This window comes from Aegilops tauschii, chromosome 6 (genome assembly GCF_002575655.3).
Source record: "Aegilops tauschii subsp. strangulata cultivar AL8/78 chromosome 6, Aet v6.0, whole genome shotgun sequence".
NCBI classification, from domain to species: domain Eukaryota; kingdom Viridiplantae; phylum Streptophyta; class Magnoliopsida; order Poales; family Poaceae; genus Aegilops; species Aegilops tauschii.
In genome coordinates this window covers 268,236,427-268,255,994 of record NC_053040.3, presented here as the reverse complement: position 1 = coordinate 268,255,994, position 19,568 = coordinate 268,236,427, and the positions used below count along the sequence as shown (strand labels likewise).

At 47.4% G+C, this 19,568-nt stretch overlaps 1 protein-coding gene across 1 annotated transcript; it reads right to left on the bottom strand.

The window, feature by feature from the left end:
- Nucleotides 1–205: 205 nt before the first annotated feature.
- On the bottom strand, nt 206–1,721 carry LOC141026016 (uncharacterized). Its single transcript, XM_073501955.1, has 2 exons — nt 1,349–1,721; nt 206–1,056 (listed from the first exon to the last, which is right to left on the bottom strand). The coding sequence occupies exons 1-2, from the start codon at nt 1,719–1,721 to the stop codon at nt 206–208; spliced, it is 1,224 nt and encodes a 407-aa protein (XP_073358056.1).
- Between the last annotated feature and the right edge of the window lie 17,847 nt (nt 1,722–19,568).

Genomic DNA, 19,568 nt, shown 5'->3' with positions numbered 1-19,568 from the left:
AGTCACTCGGTAAAACTGCTTCTGACCCGTACACCATGAAGAACGGGGTGCGATTGGTGGATCGATTCGGGGTTGTCCGCAGGCCTCAAAGGACTAATGGTAGGTCGGTCAACTAGGCCCCTGCCGCGTGAGTTAGGTCGCGCATGAGGCGAGATTTCAATCCTTGGAGTATGAGTCCATTCGCTCGCTCGGCTTCCGCATTCGACTACGGGTGCACCACAGAGGCGTAATCGACCCGAGTGCCTTGGGTGTAGCAAAACTCATGGAACTCGTCCGAGTCGAAGTTAGACCCGTTGTCAGTGGTGATGCTGTGAGGGACTCCGAATATGAAGATTATCTCTGTGATGAACTGAATGGCAGTGGCTGAGTCTAACTTCTTTATTGGCTTGGCCTCGATCCACTTGGTAAACTTGTCGACTGCCACCAACAGGTGCGTGAAACCACTTTCCCCAATCCGAAGAGTGCCGACCATATCTAGTCCCCAGACGACGAATGGCCAAGTAAGGGGAATAGTCTTCAGAGAGGATGCCGACTTGTGCGATTGATTCACGTAAAACTGGCACCCGACGCATTGATCCACTATATCTCGGGCTACTTCATTGGCTCGGTGCCAATAGAACATAGCCCTGAATGCTTTGGCGACCAGGGTCCGAGAGGATGCGTGATGCCCACATGTCCCGGAGTGAATCTCCTGCAGAATTTTTGGCCCTTCCTCTGGTGATATGCATCGCTGAGTAACTCCGGTGGTGCTTTTCTTGTACAATTGGTCCCCCATGACGGTGAATGCCTTAGGTCGACGGACCATCTGGCGAGCTTCAGCTTCATCTTCTGGGAGCTCCTGCCGGAGCAGGTAAGCCAGGTATGGTTCAATCCACTTGGGAGTGATAACAAGGATCTCTTCGACTAGGTCGATTACCGCAGGGATGTCTACTACAGTCGGATTGGAAGGACCGACTTGTTGCAGGGGCTCTTCCACAAAAGGATCTTCCTTGATTGTGGGCGAGTGCAGGTGTTCCAGGAACACATTTTTGGCACTGTCTTCCGGGTTGAACCCATCTGGGCCAAAGCACAGTTGCTTGGTTCTTGAGGCGTGACACGTGATGGAGTTCCAACCCTTCAAAGTGCTTCTGCATCTTTCTGACGGTGTTGCAGTAACCCATCATCGCGGGACTGCGGATATCCCACTCTTTCATGACTTTGTTGACTACTAGGTCCAAGTCGCCATAGACCATCAGTCGACAAATTCCTAGAGAAATTGGCATTCGCAGCCCATATAGGAGAGCTTCGTATTCGGCTCCGTTATTGGAGGAGTCAAAGTGAATCTGAAGCACATAACTTATTTGGTTGCCTTTAGGAGACACGAAGACCACTCCGGCTCCGAAGCCATGAAGCATCTTGGAGCTATCAAAGAACATCGCCCAGTGTTCGGGAACACTCAGGACGGGTTGCTCTTGCTCAATCCATTCGGCGAGGAACTCTACCAGGGCTTGTGACTTGATGGCTTTCTTGGCTTCAAACTTGATGTCAAGTGGAAGGAGCTCGATGACCCACTTTGCCACTTGGACCGTGGCATCTCTGTTACTCATGATCTCCGACAGAGGGGTGTCACTTATCACCGTGACTGAGTGTTCTTGGAAGTAGTGTGCCACCTTCTTTGCAGTTAGGTAGATTTCATATACTAGCTTCTGATAGTGCGGATACCTTTTCTTGGAAGGGGTCATGACTTCGGAGATGTACTAGACTGGTCGTTGGAGCTTGAAGGTTTTGCCTTGTTCTTCCTATTCCACGGTGAGAACCGTGCTAACCACTCGGCCTGTGGTTGCGATGTATTGGAGGAAAGGCTCTTTTCTGCTCGTAGCAACTAGCACCGGCTGGGTGGAAAGTAGGGCTTTAAGTTCCTGGAACGCAGCCTGCGCTCTGAGAGTCCATTGGAACCTGTCTGACTTCTTCATAAATCGGTAAATCAACATGGCTTTTTCACCGAGTCTTGAGATGAATCTGCTCAGGGCAACCAGGCAACCCGTGAGGCACTGTACACCGTGGAGACATTCTGGTCGCTTCATTCGGACGATGGCCCCGATCTTCCCAGGATTAGCATCGATCCCACATTCAGAAACGAGGAAACCGACTAATTTGCCTGCTGGTACACCAAATGTACACTTAGTCGGATTGACCTTGGTTCCAAAGGTGCGCAAATTCGTGCTACTTCTTGAGCTTGCGTTGGTTTTTCCCTTAAAGAGGAAATGGTGATGCAACAAAGTAGAGATAAGTATTTCCCTCAGTTAGAACATAAAGGTATCAATCCAGTAGGAGACAACGCACAAATCACCAATACCTGCAGAAAAAATCAAACACTTGCACCCAACGTGATAAAGGAGTTGTCAATCCCTTCAAGGTCACATGCAAAAGTGAGATGTGATAGAGATAGATCTATACCTACTAATAATGTAAGGTGCGTTTCACCGATTTTTTAATCCGTTCACCTCTATTTTTGTAAGATTTTTTTTACTATCCGAGGTGGTACTAATTTTTGTGTCGTACGATCGCAGGAAATATCGCAGGCTGAAGTTTCGTATGTGACAGTCCGTCATGGGCCTGGCAGCCTTGCGGATGGGCTTTCCTAGAGCCCAAAAATAATAATCTAGACTGATAGACACGGGAGTGGACCGATTTTTTTAATTGTTCACCTCTATTTTTGTAAGCTTTTTTTACTATCCGAGGTGGTACTAATTTTTGTGTCGTACGATCGCAGAAAATATCGCAGGCTGAAGTTTCGTATGTAACAGTCCGTCATGGGCCTGGCAGCCTTGTGGATGGGCTTTCCTAGAGCCCAAAAATAATAATCTAGACTGATAGACACGGGAGTGGACTTTCTACTGTACCGCGAAAAAATAGATACACAATAGGAATCGAACCCAAGACCTCCCCTAGAATTCAAGATGCAAGAACCAGCTAAGCTAATCACATTTGATGTTTAATTGTCCCACACTGCTTTTGTTAACCAGTTCGCGTCGATTAATATACCAAGCACCTTAGAAATCAACAAACAGATGGTCAAAACGAGTAGCCTCCTCATGTTTGGGCGGATGGGCGCTAATTAAAGAAGGATTGCATATAATGAAAGTAATTAAAGGAAGGATCTGTGGGCTCGATACACAAAAAATGCATGCGAGCAAGGAGGAGCACCATGACATGTGGAGCGCATGGAGCTTACCGGCGACAAAGCGCTGGAAAAGTACGACCAGCATGCATGTGTTCGTGCAGGTGCCTCCACGGCGGAAGCCACTGGGCTACTAGCGTTCATGTATATGCATGTATTCGTGCAGGCGACCACCACTGAAGCCACTAGGCTATGCGTGCGCATTCAGTACATGCACATGAACTGGAACCTATTCGATGGTGACAACCGGCGGCAGTTCATCGCCATGGCCGCCGACAGCGAGACATTCATACCTGTACGTGGGTTCCTTGACGCCGCCAAGGAGCAAAGGGCACCGGAGTCCAGTCCGAGGCTGCCGCAACTATTCATATGAATCTATATTGTGGTTGGGGCTTGCAGGTTACAGAAGTTTATACAAGTAATCAAGCATTTGTGCTTAGGCCAACTCTTATTTTTCTATTCTATTCAAGAATATTGTTTTCAACGTGGAGAATTTCGTAAAAGATGTACTAGCATTTGAAAGACACGTCAAAAGGCACAAACTATCTTGATCATGAAAATCCTAAACCATCTAGAATGAGGTGGAAAAATACGAGAAGGATGATAAGAAGTTCAGGAAGATAAGAGAAGCACCAAAATTTCATGCAATACGAACATCCGAAACCTCTCGTTCAAAATTTATTTTGAGGGAACCTGTCGTTCAATCTAGCAAAATCCTACAACCCACGTAAGTATACGCCCTGGTTTTTTACCCATTCCACGCCAGTTTTGGTCAACTAGGGATTTATCACCAACCCAATATTTAAATTTGATAGAATCGACCAGTCGATGTGTATTTCATGATTATGTTCTTTTGTTGATCTGATAGCTTGATCATTGCAGGAACAAAGGTCGATCGACCAAGAAGAGCTCTTTCAAGCTGTAGCACCTGCTCGTTTGTCTCATTGTCTCAAATTATCCTCTTTCTTTTTTTGGTGGAAGTCATACTATTTGTTGTGTTATGATTTTTTTTCCATTGAAATGAAGTATTATGTGGTGGATGGGGTGATTGACTGCAATTTTTTAGGATTAACTGTAAAGATTTATAAGAGTTCTGGGATTAATTGCTAATATATGTTTCTAGGATTAACTACAAAGAACATTACATAGTAGTATATTAATTTTCTTAGGGGGGAGTAAGACAACATGCGCCTCTGGCTTATGCTTTTAGGGAAACGGTTTACCAAAGCAGAACGAGCTTTTAGAATATGGTAATTTGCGATGTTGGTATTGGTCGTCTCAATTGTTGGGTAGTTGATAGCGCATAAGCTGAAGATTACACCATGTTACAATTGAAGGCGTCCAACTAAATCTTTTTTTTTTGTGTCCTTCTCAATTGTTTTAACTTCTAAGCAATATAAGTATTCATGTGGCAGCATTGAATGTTAAAGTATTCGGTTCCAAATGTTTAATGAGAGGTGTCTCATGCAGTGGTCAAGTTCATTGCCATGGGATTTACCCCGTTCCGACAAGTTATGATTGGGTTGACACCGCAGCGAGGGTGAAAAAGGACATGCGGTAATACGGACGGGACGTTGTTTTCAAATGGAGGGCGTGATTTTTTTGTTCTCCCGTTGCAACGCACGGGCATTTTTGCTAGTAAAACTAAACAAAATATAAAGTAAATATTTTTGGGGTTTTTGGTTTATAGATCGGAAAGTAAAAGATTGCAAAATAGTAGATCGAAAACTTATATGATGAAAAATAGACCCGAGGCCATAGGCTTCAGTAGAGGCTTCTCTCAAGATAGCAAATAATACGGTGGGTGAACAAATTACTGTAGAGCAATTGATAGAAAATCGCAAAGTTATGACGATATCTAAGACAATCATTATGAAATATAGGCATCACGTCCGTGTCAACTAGACCGGCTCCTGCCTGCATCTACTACTATTACTCCACACATCGACCGACTCCTGCCTGCATCTAGAGTACTAAGTTCATGAAGAACAGAGTAATGCTTTAAGTAAGATGACATGATGTAGAGGAATAAACTCAAGCAATATGATGTAAACCCCATCTTTTTATCCTCGATGGCAACAATACATACGTGCCTCGCTACCCCTACTGTCACGGGTGAGGACACCCCAAGACTGACCCAAAGCTAAGCACCTCTCCCATTGAAAGAAAAACCAATCTAGTTGGCCAAACCGAACCAATAGTTCGAAGAGAATTACAAAGATATCAAATCATGCATAAAAGAATTCAGAGAGGATTAAAATAATATTAGTAGATAAGCTGATCATAAATCCACAATTCATCGGATCTCGACAAACACACTACAAAAGAAGATTACATCGGATAGATCTCCAAGAACATCGAGGAGAACATGGTATTGAGAATCAAAGAGAGATAAGAAGCCATCTAGCTACTAGGTATGTGTTGGGGAACGCAGTATTTCAAAAAGTATACCTACGATCACGCAATATCTATCTAGGAGATGCATAGCAATGAGCGGGGAGAGTGTGTCTACGTACCCTCGTGATACGACTCCGTCGTATCTATAATTTTTGATTGTTCCATGCCAATATTTTACAACTTTCATATACTTTTGGCAACTTTTTATATTATTTTTGGGACTAACATATTGATCCAGTGCCCACTGCCAGTTCATGTTTGTTGCATGTTTTATGTTTCGCAGAAAACCCATATCAAATGGAATCCAAACTGGATAAAAATGGACGGAGAATATTTTTGGAATATTTGAAGAATATGGGAAGAAGAATCAACGCGAGACGGTGCCCGAGGTGGCCACGAGGCAGGGGGCGCGCCTGCCCCCCTGGGCGCGCCCCTGACCCTCCTGGGCCCCTCGTAAGGCGGTTGCTGCTATTCTTTTGCCGCAAGAAAGCTAATTTTCGGAGAAAATCTGGGCGAAGGTTTCAATCCAATCGGAGTTACGGATCTCCATATATATACGAAACGGTGAAAGGGCAGAGGACCAAGAATGCAGAAACAGAGAGAGACAGAGACAGATCCAATCTCGGAGGGGCTCTCGCCCCTCCCATGCCATGGAGGCCAAGGACCAGAGGGGAAACCCTTCTCCCATCTAGGGAGGAGGTCAAGGAAGAAGAAGAAGAAGGGGGCCCCTTGAGGGAGTCCTGGATAAGGGGGTCCTCGGATTGCCGGACTATATACTTTGGCCGGACTGTTGGACTATGAAGATACAAAATTGAAGACTTCGTCCCGTGTCCGGGTGGGACTCTCCTTTGCGTGGAAGGCAAGCTTGGCAATTCAGATATGTAGATCTCCTCCCTCGTAACCGACTCTGTGTAACCCTAGCCCCCTCCGGTGTCTATATAAACCGGAGGGTTTAGTCCAAAGGACGACAACAATCATAATCATAGGCTAGCTTCTAGGGTTTAGCCTCTACGATCTCGTGGTAGATCAACTCTTGTAATACTCATATCATCAAGATCAATCAAGCAGGAAGTAGGGTATTACCTCCATCGAGAGGGCCCGAACCTGGGTAAACATTGTGTCCCCCGCCTCCTATCACCATCCGCCTTTGACGCACAGTTCGGGACCCCCTACCCGAGATCCGCCGGTTTTGACACCGACATTGGTGCTTTCATTGAGAGTTCCATTGTGCCGTCACGATAAAGGCTCGATGGTTCCTTCGATCATCGGCAACGATGCGATCCAGGGAGAGGTTTTTCTACCTAGACAGATCTTCGTATTCAGCGGCTTCATACTGCGGGCCAACTCGGTTGGCCATCTGGAGTAGATCGAGAGCTACGCCCCTGGCCATCAGGTCAGGTTTGGAAGCTTGAACTATACTGCCGACATCCGCGGAGACTTGATCTTCGACGGATTCGAGCTTGTGTCAGGTGTGGCGCACAGTCACGACGAGCATTACTTAGCTCTGCCGCCGGACAGTGTTCGGGAGATCACACCTGTGGCAACTCCGGCCGTCGATCCGGAGCAGATCCCGCCGTCCGAGGACAGGTGGATGGACCCCGCCACGGAGGTCTCACACTCAGCGGCGATAGAGCCGAATACTGAATTCACCTCCTATGAGACCTATGTTGCCGGACCCTCGGATCCGTCCCCGGCCACGGGCTCCGAACCGCCTGCGTCCGTGCCTATCAAATATGATTGGGCACCGATCATGGAGTTTACCTCCGCGGATATCTTTCAGCACTCGCCCTTGGGCGACGTGCTAAACTCATTGAGGTCTCTCTCCTTATCAGGAGGCCCTTGGCCGAACTATGTCCGGCTTGAGTGGGAAGCGGACGACGAAGAAATTCGTTCCCCACCCACCACCCACTTAATAGCCACTGTCGACGACTCAACCGACATGATTGATTTCGGCTCCGAAGACATCGACGGTATGGACGACGATGCAGGAGAAGAACAGGAACCACCACCCAAAGGCGCTGGACTGCCACCTCATCATATGATATATACATGGTGGATACCCCCAAAGAAAGCGATGGCGATAAGACAACGGAGGATAATCCCCTCAAGAAGCAATCTAAGCATCGGCGTCAACGGCGCCGCTCTAAGCCCCGCCATAGAAAAAGCAGCGATACTGGCACAAAAGACAATAACGCTGAGGATAGTGCCAAAGACAAAGACAATCCCCTCCAGCCAGGATTCGAGTGGGAGGATAGGCAAGCTAGCCCTAAGAAACAGGCAACAGACGGAGAATCAGAGGATGACAATTACATGCCCCTCTCCGAAGACGAGGAGAGCCTCGACGACGAAGAATTTATCGTGCTTGAGGATCCCGTCGAGCAGGAGCGCTTCAAGCGCCGGCTTATAGCCACAGCAAAAAGCCTGAAGAAAAAGCAACAACAGCTTCAAGCTGACCAAGATCTGCTAGCAGACAGATGGACTGAGGTCCTGGCGGCCGAGGAATACGAACTCGAGCGCCCAATCAAAAGTTACCCAAAGCGCAAGTTGCTACCCCAACTCGAGGAGGAAGCATTAAAACACACACTTCCAGTGTATGATGCGGCTGACAGGCCACCTCCTGGCCGAGACAAAGCGGCATATCAGGCCGAAGCCCAGCCCGCACCCTGCCACCAGTCAAACAAAAATACCAAGGCCCGTGGTAACACGCAGGACCTGCGAGACGTATTGGAAACCAAAGCAGGACATACAAGATCGATCAACGGATCACGGGGGCGCGCCCCAACGCGTGACGATGACCGTCACGCCGGATATACTAAAAGCAAATCTGGCCGGGCCGAATACAACAGACAAGACTCTTATGAACTGCGCCGTGACATAGCCCGGCACAGAGGCGCCGCACACCCCCTATGCTTCACTGACGAAGTAATGGATCACGAATTCCCAGAAGGTTTTTAACCCGTAAACATTGAATCATATGATGGTACAACAGACCCCGCGGTATGGATTCAAGATTTCCTCCTCCACATCCACATGGCCCGCGGTGACGATCTACATGCCATCAAGTACCTCCCACTAAAACTCAAAGGGTCGGCTCGGCATTGGCTGAATAGCCTGCCGGCAAACTCCATAGGCAGTTGGGAGAATTTGGAAGACGCATTCCTTGACAACTTCCAGGGCACTTATGTGCGACCACCGGATGCCGATGACTTGAGTCACATAACCCAACAGCCAGGAGAATCAGCCAGGAAATTCTGGACTCGGTTCCTAACTAAAAAGAACCAAATTGTCGACTGTCCGGATGCCGAGGCCTTAGCGGCATTTAAGCATAACATCCGCGACGAGTGGCTCGCCCGACACCTCGGCCAAGAGAAGCCAAAGTCCATGGCAGCCCTCACGACACTCATGACCCGCTTTTGTGCGGGCGAGGACAGCTGGCTGGCTCACAGCAACAACACATCAAGAAATCCTGGCAATTCAGATGCCAAAGATAGCAACGGCAGGCCACATCGCAACAGACACAAGCGCCGCAATAACGGCGACAGCGCCGAAGACACGGCAGTTAACGCCGGATTCAGTGGCTCTAAATCTGTCATCGGAAAAAGGCGTTCAAAAGAAGCAATCCGGGCCCGTCCAGCTTGAACCGCATACTCGATCGCTCGTGTCAAATTCACAGCACCCCCGATAAACCAGCCAACCACACCAACAGAGAGTGCTGGGTGTTCAAATAGGCCGGCAAGTTAAATGCCGAAAATAAGGAAAAGGGGCTGCATAGCGACGACGCGGAGGAGCCCCGGCAGCCGAACACAGGAGGACAGAAGAAATTTCCTCCCCAAGTGAACACGGTGAACATGATATACGCAACCCATATTCCCAAGCGGGAACGGAAGCGTGCACTAAGGTACGTCTATGCGATGGAGCCAGTCGCCCCAAAGTTCAACCCATGGTCTTCTTGCCCGATCACTTTCGATCGCAGGGACCACCCCACCAGTATCCGCCATGGCGGTTCTGCCGCATTGGTCCTTGACCCCATCATTGACGGATTTCACCTCACTCGAGTCCTTATGGACGGTGGCAGCAGCCTGAACCTGCTCGATCAGGATATAGTGCGCAAAATGGGTATAGACCCCTCGAGGATCAAACCCACCAAAACCACCTTTAAAGGTGTCATACCAGGTGTAGAGGCCTGCTGCACGGGCTCAATCACACTGGAAGTGGTCTTCGGATCCCCGGATAACTTCCGAAGCGAGGAGTTAATCTTTGATATCGTCCCTTCCGCAATGGCTATCACGCACTGCTCGGACGAACCGCATTCGCTAGATTTAATGCGGTACCACATTATGCGTACCTCAAGCTCAAAATGGCAGGACCTCGCGGGGTTATAACAGTTAATGGAAACACAGAACGCTCACTCGGCACGGAGGAGCACACTGCGGCCCTCGCAGAAGAAGCGCAAAGCAGCCTTATGAGGCAAACCGCCAATTCGGCAAAAAAGACCCCGGACACCTTCAAGCGAGTCCGGAGTACCCTGCAAGAGGATCGCCAGGCACGTTAAGAGCTCGCCTAACAATTTGGCCTCCGTCCTAGTCCCAGTCAAGCGGCGAAATTTGTGCCGCGCGTACATAATTACGCACTCAAGATACCATGGGAATAGGCGGAGGCACGGCTATGGCACGGCCCACAATGCGGCTCAACCGCTTCAGGACCCGTATATCTTTAACATTTTCTTCCTTCCAGGCCCCTATTCTCTGAAGGCCCTCTCCGATCGCCTGATTATCGGACCTGTCACGGGAAGGAAACACCAAGGAAGCATGAAGCTTCGACGTACAAGGGAATCCCCAGGTGGTCTCTGATAACGATCGCTATACCTGTTTTACATACCCACACGCAGCTTGCCCTTGGATAGGACATGTCAAATAGTCCTATTTTTACTTATTGCACTACTTGTATACATACACTTTGACGTATCATTTAAATAACAATGTACAACATGAGCTTATTATTGCACTCCTTCATACTTTTTCCTTGTCTGCTTATTTACGACAAATTGCACCCGTACATTCTAATACGTCCAGTGCACCAGGGGCTTCAGTGTACCCCATAACACGGCATGAAAAGTCCGAACACTTTCGACAGTGCGGCACCCCGAACTTATAACATTATATGCATCAGCTCTGAATCATGTCTCGGGTCAATAGTTGGGTTTGCCCGTCTCCCATGTTTTGGTACCTTACGTTCCGCTATATCGGCTAAGGTAGCACTGGGAGAACTACTGCGATTGTGTCCCGGTTCTTCCGGACGAGCACCTCAGTAGAGAAAGCCGAAAACTGACTGTCATGATGCGGCGAGAGCTGGTCGCTGTTCGAGAGGTCTCAAATCCTTAAAGATTTTTTCCGCTTCGGGCGAGGAGTCGGCCTTGTCCGATTTAGGCGTACATAGCGCCCCAAGTTCGGCCTTCCGAATACTAGGGGCTTCGCCAAAATTTAAAATTGTAGACTTCTATGGCTAAGTGAGAGTGATAAAGCTTTATAGTCTGATTGCCTGGTTCGTTGTGCTGAACTCCTCCTTCGAAGGACGCAAAATTGGGATAAAGAGTGATCAGGTTTATCCCAAACACCTCAGTACTAGTTACATGGGGGCAGAAGCCGACGACTACCCAACTCTCAGATTTTATGAACGGCCGCACAGAAGGTAATATTTTAAATCAACAAGCGTTATATAGCGCACATGAACTCGTTTTCATATTACAGGATCACATGAGTACATTCATTCTAATATTATATCCTTAGCACATTCCTCCGCCACAAGGTGAGCGCCCTTCAGAACACTGTCATAATACTTTTCGGGGTGGCGATGCTCCTTACCCTCCGGCGGCCCTTCCTTGACCAGATTTTCGGCGTCCATCTTCGCCAGTGCACTTTCGCCCGGGCAAAAGCCCTGCGAGCACCTTCAATGCAGACGGACCGCTTTATGACTTCAGGCCGTGGGCAGGCATTCGAAAGCCGCTTTACCAGGCCGAAGTAACTGCCAGGCAAGGGCTCACCAGGCCACACCCGGACTATGAGACCCTTCACGGCCAGTTCGGCTGCCTTGTGAAGCTCGACCAGTTGCTTCAACTGGTCGCTCAAGGGCATCGGATGTTCGGTCCCAGTATACTGAGACTAGAACAACTTCTCCGTCGAGCTCCCTTCATCGGCCCGGTAGAACTCCGCGGCATCCGATATGCCACTGGGTAGATCTGCGAACGCTCCTGGAGAGCTCCGAATTCGGGTAAGTAAAAGGAAAGTTTCCTTCACATGCTTGCTTTGCATAATGAATGCCTTACCCGCCGCTATCTTCTTGACCGCCTGAATTTCGTGGAGGGCCTTTTGGGCTTCGGCCTTGGCATTTTGTGCATTCTCGAGGGCCTTCGCAAGCTCGGACCCTTGCGTCTTAGAGTCACGCTCCAAGGACTCGTATTTCTTGGCAAACTCCTGGAGCTCTTGCTGAACCTCGCCGACTCGGGCCTCTTGCTTCTCGCGCTCGGCGCGCTCCTTGGCCGCTTTGCCTTCGGCCTCGGACAGCGCCTTCTTCAGGGCCGCCACTTCGGTCGTGGCCCCTAGCAAAATTCATGACGACCCAGTGATCTAACAACCACCTTCTTTTTTCTTTATCAATAAACAGACGGGGTATCACTTACCTTTGTTCTCTTCGAGCTGCCTCTTGGTAAGGCTGAGCTCTTCCTTGGACTGCTCAAGGTCCCGCTTCAGTGCGGAGACCTCCGCCATGCGAGCGGCAGCGGCCAGTAGCGAAGCCTGCTTATTAACATAGACATATTTTGATTAGACTCCTGTGATTATTATTTGATCCTCTGTTCGGCCTTTCTTTGCGAACACCAAACAGTGCATCAGGGGCTACTGTCTATGCTATAACATTTTCTCATAATTTGATTACTTACCTCAGAGCCTGTTAGGAGGCTGGCACAGGCTTCAGTCCGTCTGCTTTTGGCAGACCGAATCTTCTTGACCACCGCACTCATGATAGTGCGGTGCTCTTCGTCAATGGAAGCGCCGCGAAGTGCTTCCAGCAAATTGTCCGATGCCTCTGGATGGACAAAGGCCATCGGCACAGACGGCTTGCCCTCCTTGGCGAGGGGTCGCCTGACAGAATCCGGAACCACTGGAGGATCTGGCGTAGTATTCGGCTGGGGGCTAAACTTGCTGCCCCCGACATTAGAGCCCATGGGAGTCTTGCCCCCATGCACCCAGCACCTGGAATGTCGCCTTGGGGCGCCTTCGGAACTATCTCCCCTTGGTTCAGTGCCCTTTGAGACAACACCTCGACGTCGTCCGTAGGGCGGCGGGAGGAGGCAGTCGGGGGTGAATCGCCGTTCATCTCCGACTGGCCCAAAGACTCATCCGAAGAGGATACGTCGATATGGGCCTTTGATGGACTGCATGATCATGTTTGGCATGATAAGAAGCAATAAACGAAACATACAAGAACTATTATGGTATCCGGATACTTACGACTTTGCCAGGGGCTTGTCTCTGGGTAACCACTCCTCGTCGCTGAAAGCGGCCGTTATGGAGCAGTCCGGAAGGAGGGTCCTTCCCTTCTTGGACCCTTCGGCCTCCCCAGATGGGGCGGCCTTCCTTTTCTTGTCTCCCCCGGCTGGGGTGGAGAACTTTCCTCGTCCTCCTCCTCGTTTTCGTGGGAGGAGGGTGCCTCGGTGTTATCGGACGATGAGTCCGATACAACCTTGCGCCGGAGACCTTTCCTGGTCCCCGCGGCCTTCTTCTTGGCCTTCTTCTCCGGCGCCTCACAGGGCGCCGGAACCAGCATCTCCGTTAGGAGAGCCCTTGCTGGATCTTCGGGCAGTGGGGTCGGACAATCGATCCGCTCCGCTATCGCGACCCAGTCCTGTTAAATGGCGTGGAGGCTCAGATCTCTCACATGATTATACTGGGGAAAGGAACATCTTATGAGATATAAGGAGCTTACCGGATTGGCAGGGCGCTTGGCGCTGAGTCCGCGATCCTCGGTAAGGGGAGGAGGTACCTCGGCGGACTTGAACAACACCTTCCAGATGTCTTGGTGCGTCGTGTCGAAAAGCTCTCGCAGCGTCTGGTGCTTAGCCGGGTCAAACTCCCACATATTGAATGCCTATCTTTGACACGGGAGGATCCGGCGGAAGAGCATGACCTGGACCACGTTGACAAGCTTGATTTTCTTGCTTATCATGTTTTTAACACAGTTCTGGAGTCCGGTCAGCTCCAACGATGAACCCTAGGATAGGCCCTTCTCTTTCCAGGAGGTGAGCCGCATGGGGATGTCGGATCGAATTCGGGGGCTGCCACCCAGTTGGTGTCGCTCGCTCGGTGATGTAGAACCACCCCGATTGCCACCCCTTCACGGTCTCCACATAGGAGCCTTCGAGCCAGGTGACGTTGGGCATTTTGCCCACCATAGCGCCTCCGCACTCCGCTTGTTGGCCGACCACCACCTTCAGTTTCACGTTGAAGGTCTTCAGCCACAGGCCGAAGTGGGGCTTGATGCGAAGGAAGGACTCGCACACGACGATAACGCCGAAATGTTGAGGATGAAATTGGGGGCCAGATCATGAAAGTCCAGCCCGTAGTAGAACATCAGCCCGCGAACAAATGGGTGGAGGGGAAATCCCAGCCCGCGGACGAAGTGGGTAAGGAATACAACCCTCTCGTGGGGTTCTGGAGTAGGGACGATCTGCCCCGCGTCTGGGAGACGGTGTGAGATATCCGCGGCCAGGTATCCGGCTTCCTGAAGCTTCGTAATGTTCTTCTCTGTAACGGAGGAGACCATCCACTTGCCTCCCGCTCCGGACATGTTTGGAATGGATTTGCCGAGAAAATGGGAACTTGGGCGCTGGAGCTCGTGTGCGCAAGAATGGATGGGCAGGGAAGAAGAAGGCGTGGGTAAAAGAAAAAGAGGAGTCCTTGTCCCTTTATAAGGGCAGTGGAAACTGTGCGCCTCCCCACTTGCCTGGTAAAACTCGCTTATTCCCCAAGCGCCATGATTGATGGCGCGGTTGGGTTACCCACACCCGTATTGATGAGAATCCCGTGATAAGGGGACATGATCTCTGCTTCGACAAGACGTGCCAAGAAAACCGCCTCGCGATATGTGCAGTAGCTGGTTGAGAAAACGGTTCGAATAATGACCGGGCCGTGGCGTGATGTCACGCTGTGAAATTTGTCAGCAGATTTGATTTGTGGAATATTTTACTCTCTACGGTGGTATGTGGAATTTGTTTTGCAGAGCCGGATACGATCCTTGTGTTCAAAATCTTCTATGGAGTATTCGGAGGAGGAACCCGCCTTGCAATGCCGAAGACAATCTGCGCGCCGGACTCATCGTCATTGAAGCCTGGTTTAGGGGCTACTGAGGGAGTCCTGGATAAGGGGGTCCTCGGACTGCCGGACTATATACTTTGGCCGGACTGTTGGACTATGAAGATACAAGATTGAAGACTTCGTCCCGTGTCCGGGTGGGACTCTCCTTTGCGTGGAAGGCAAGCTTGGCAATTCGGATATGTAGATCTCCTCCCTTGTAACCGACTCTGTGTAACCCTAGCCCCCTCTGGTGTCTATATAAACCAGAGGGTTTAGTCCGTAGGACGACAACAATCATAATCATAGGCTAGCTTCTAGGGTTTAGCCTCTACGATCTCGTGGTAGATCAACTCTTGTAATACTCATATCATCAAGATCAATCAAGCGGGAAGTACGGTATTACCTCCATCGAGAGGGCCCGAACCTGGGTAAACATTGTGTCCCCCGCCTCCTGTCACCATCCACCTTAGACGCACAGTTCGGGACCCCCTACCCGAGATCCGCCAGTTTTGACACCGACACCCCTCTCCCCCTCTCTTCCGGTGGCGCCGGAACGCTGTCGTGGCCACCATCATCATCACCGCGATATTCACCAACACCTCCGCCATCTTCATCAACATCTCCATCACCTTCCCCCCTCTATCTACAGGGGTCCACTCTCCCGCAACCCGCTGTACCCTCTACTTGAACATGGTGCTTTATGCTTCATATTATTATCCAATGATGTGTTGCCATCCTATGATGTCTGAGTAGATTTTCTTTGTCCTATCGGTGGTTGATGAATTGCTATGAATTATTTAATTTGCTTGTGTTTATGTTGCTATCCTTTGGTGCCCATCATATGAGTGCGCGCGTGGATCACACCATAGGGTTAGACGTATGTTGATAGGACTATGTATTGGAGGGCAAGAGTGACAGAAGCTTCAACCTAGCATGGAAATTGATGCATGCGGGATTGAAGGGGGACCAATATATCTTAATGCTATGGTTGGGTTTTACCTTAATGAACGTTAGTAGTTGCGGACGCTTGCTAATAGTTCCAATCATAAGTGCATAGAATTCCATGTCAGGGATGACATGCTAGGAGTGGCCTCTCCCACATAAAGCTTGCTATCGGTCTAGTAAAGTAGTCAATTGCTTAGGGACAATTTCGCAACTCCTACCACCACTTTTCCACACTCGCTATAGTTACTTTATTGCTTCCTTACCTAAACAGCCCCTACTTATTATTTACGTGCTCTTTACTATCTTGCAAACCTATCCAAAAACACCCACAAAGTACTTCTAGTTTCATACTTGTTTTAGGTAAAGCGAACGTTAAGCGTGCGTAGAGTTGTATCAGTGGTCGATAGAACTTGAGGGAATATTTGTTCTACCTTTAGCTCCTCGTTGGGTTCGACACTCTTACTTATCGAAAGAGGATACAATTGATCCCCTATACTTGTGGGTTATCAAGACCTTTTTCTGCCACCGTTGCCGGGGAGTCATAGCTTGGGGTGAATATTCTCGTGTGTGCTTGTTTGCTTTATCACGAAGTAATTTTTATTTGCTGTTCTAAGTTGTTCTCTATCTTTAGTTATGGATATGGAACACAAAATACCAAAAAAGTTAGGTGTACCTACTACTCATGGAGATGGGGAACCTCCTAAAACCCTCGATGATGATTATGTGAAAAATATTTTGTACCACTTTGATAATCCTGAGAAAACCTCATTCAATTATGTAATGGGAGACACGTTGGACCAACGTGAATACTTTAGGGATTATCGCTTGACTCAAGAAGGGAAACTATTATGGGATCCAATTTATATGTTGAATGGTATGCTCGGCAAGTATGCTTGGGATATGATTATACTTGTTGCTCTAGGATGAAGGCTCCACACCTTCCCTTTTCATGCAAATTTATGATAATGAAACCTTGGCTTCTTATGCTAGAGGTATATATGATTACTATGATGTGGAACAAATAGAAGAATTTGTTGCTTTTATGGGTGCTTATGAAATTGAATCTATGTTCAAAGAGTTTGAAAATCTTTATGATGTTGTTTATAGACCTGAAAATTTATCTATCCTTAAATATTGCTATGCCAATTATGAATTTAATTCCGATATTGATGCATTTATTGAGAAAGTCTCCGCTGTCCAAGAAGAGACTAATATTTTGCAGGAATCTATGGAAGAAGAAATTGATGAAACTGTGAGCTCATTGGATGAAAAAGATGAGGAGGAGAGCGAAGAACAAAAGGAGGAAGAGCGGATTAGCTACCCGTACCCACCTTCTGATGAGAGTAACTCTGCAACTCATACATTGTTTAATTTCCCTTCGTGCTTACCGAAGGATGATTGCTATGATGATTGTTATGATCATGTTGATTCTCTTGAAATATCCCTTTTTGATGATGCTTGCTATGATTGTGGCCAAGATGCCAATATGAATGATGGTTATGGAGATGAACTTGCTATAGTTCCTTATGTTAAACATGAAATTGTTTCTATGGCACCCACGCATGATAGTCCTATTATCTTTTTGAATTCTCCAAATTACACTATATCGGAGAAGTTTGCTCTTATTAAGGATTATATTGATGGGTTGCCTTTTACCATTGCACATGATGATTTTGATGAATATAATATGCATGTGCTTGCTGCTCCTACTTGCAATTATTATGAGAGAGGAACTATATCTCCACCTCTCTATGTTTCCAACATGATAAAATTGCAAGAAACTGTTTATACTATGCATTGGCCTTTACTTTGTGTGCATGAATTGTTCTTTTATGACATGCCGATGCATAGGAACAGAGTTAGACTTCATCATTGCTTGATATATGTTGCTTTGTGCTCACTACTAAATGCCAAATAATTGCTAATTAAAATTGTCTTTGATATACCTTGGGATCCGGGTGGATTCACTACTTGAGCACTATATGCCTAGCTTAATGGCTTTAAAGAAAGCGCTTCCGGGGAGAAAACCCGGAAGTTTTAGAGAGTCATTTATTTCTGTTGTGTGCTTTTATATAGTTTAAAAAAGTAAAAATAAAGAGGGGAACCAAAAACTTTTCAAAAAGAAAAGTGAAAGTGAGATAGACGAGCATTGTGTAAGTGGGGGACGTCCTTGAACTTTGTTCATGCCCATGGAAACTTTGTGAATCTTAATTACAGAAACTTTTAAACAAAAATAATTATCCCCTTGTACAATTCCATTGTATTATAAAAATAATGTGCCAAGGTTTGCCTTTAGGATGTTTACAATGCTTGTTGGTTTGTACGGTGCAGGACAGAAACTTTGGCTGTAGTCCACGATTTTACATTTTTTACTGGAATGTCAAATGGTTCTGAAAATTTTTGCACTGTCTTCTTATACAAATTTTTTATTTTTCCTAATTTTGGTAGAATTGTTGGAGTATCAGAGGTATGGTTAATGTTCAGATTATTACAGACTGTTCTGCTTTAGACAGATTCTGTTTTTGATGCATAGTTTGCTTGTTTTGATGAAACTATCAATTTATATCAGTGGATTAAGCCATGAAAAAGTTATACTACAGTAGCTATAAGGCAAAAAAATGAATTGGTTTTCAACAGTACTTAGAGTAGTGATTTGCTTTATTATACTAACGGATCTTACCGAGTTTTCTGTTGAAGTTTTGTGTGGATGAAGTGTTCGATGATCGAGAAGGTCTCGATGTGAGGAGAAGAAGGAGAGGCAAGAGCTCAAGCTTGGGGATGCCCAAGGCACCCCAAGTAAAAATTCAAGGAGACTCAAGCGTCTAAGCTTGGGGATGCCCAAGGCACCCCAAGTAAAAATTCAAGGAGACTCAAGTGTCTAAGCTTGGGGATGCCCCAGAAGGCATCCCCTCTTTCTTCAATAAATATCGGTATGTTTTCGGATTCGTTTCATTCATGTGATATGTGCAAATCTTGGAGCGTCTTTTGCATTTAGTTTTCACTTTTATTTTTTGCACCATGCTGGTATGAGATAGTCCTTGGTTGATTTATAGAATGCTCATTGCACTTCACTTAAATCTTTTGAGTATGGCTTTATAGAATGCTTCATGCGCTTCACTTATATCATTTGAAGTTTGGATTGCCTATTTCTCTTCACATAGAAACCCGCCCTTTGTAGAATGCTCTTTTGCTTCACTTATATTTGTTATAGCGTGGGCATATCTTTGGTAGAAAGAATTAAACTCTCTTGCTTCACTTATATCTATTTAGAGAGATGACAGGAATTTGTCATTCACATGGTTAGTCATAAAATCCTACATAAAACTTATAGATCACTGAATATGATATGTTTGATTCCTTGCAATAGTTTTGCGATATAAAGGTGGTGATATTAGAGTCATGCTAGTGGGTAGTTGTGGATTGTAGAAATACTTGTGTTGAAGTTTGTGATTCCCGTAGCATGCACGTATGGTGAACCGTTATGTAACGAAGTTGGAGCATGAGGTATTTATTGATTGTCTTCCTTATGAGTGGCGGTCGGGGACGATGAATGGTCTTTTCCTACCAATCTATCCCCCTAGGGGCATGCATAGTAGTACTTTGCTTCGAGGGCTAATAAACTTTTGCAATAAGTATATGAGTTCTTTATGACTAATGTGAGTCCATGGATTATACACACTCTCAACCCTCCATCATTGCTAGCCTCTTCAGTACCGTGC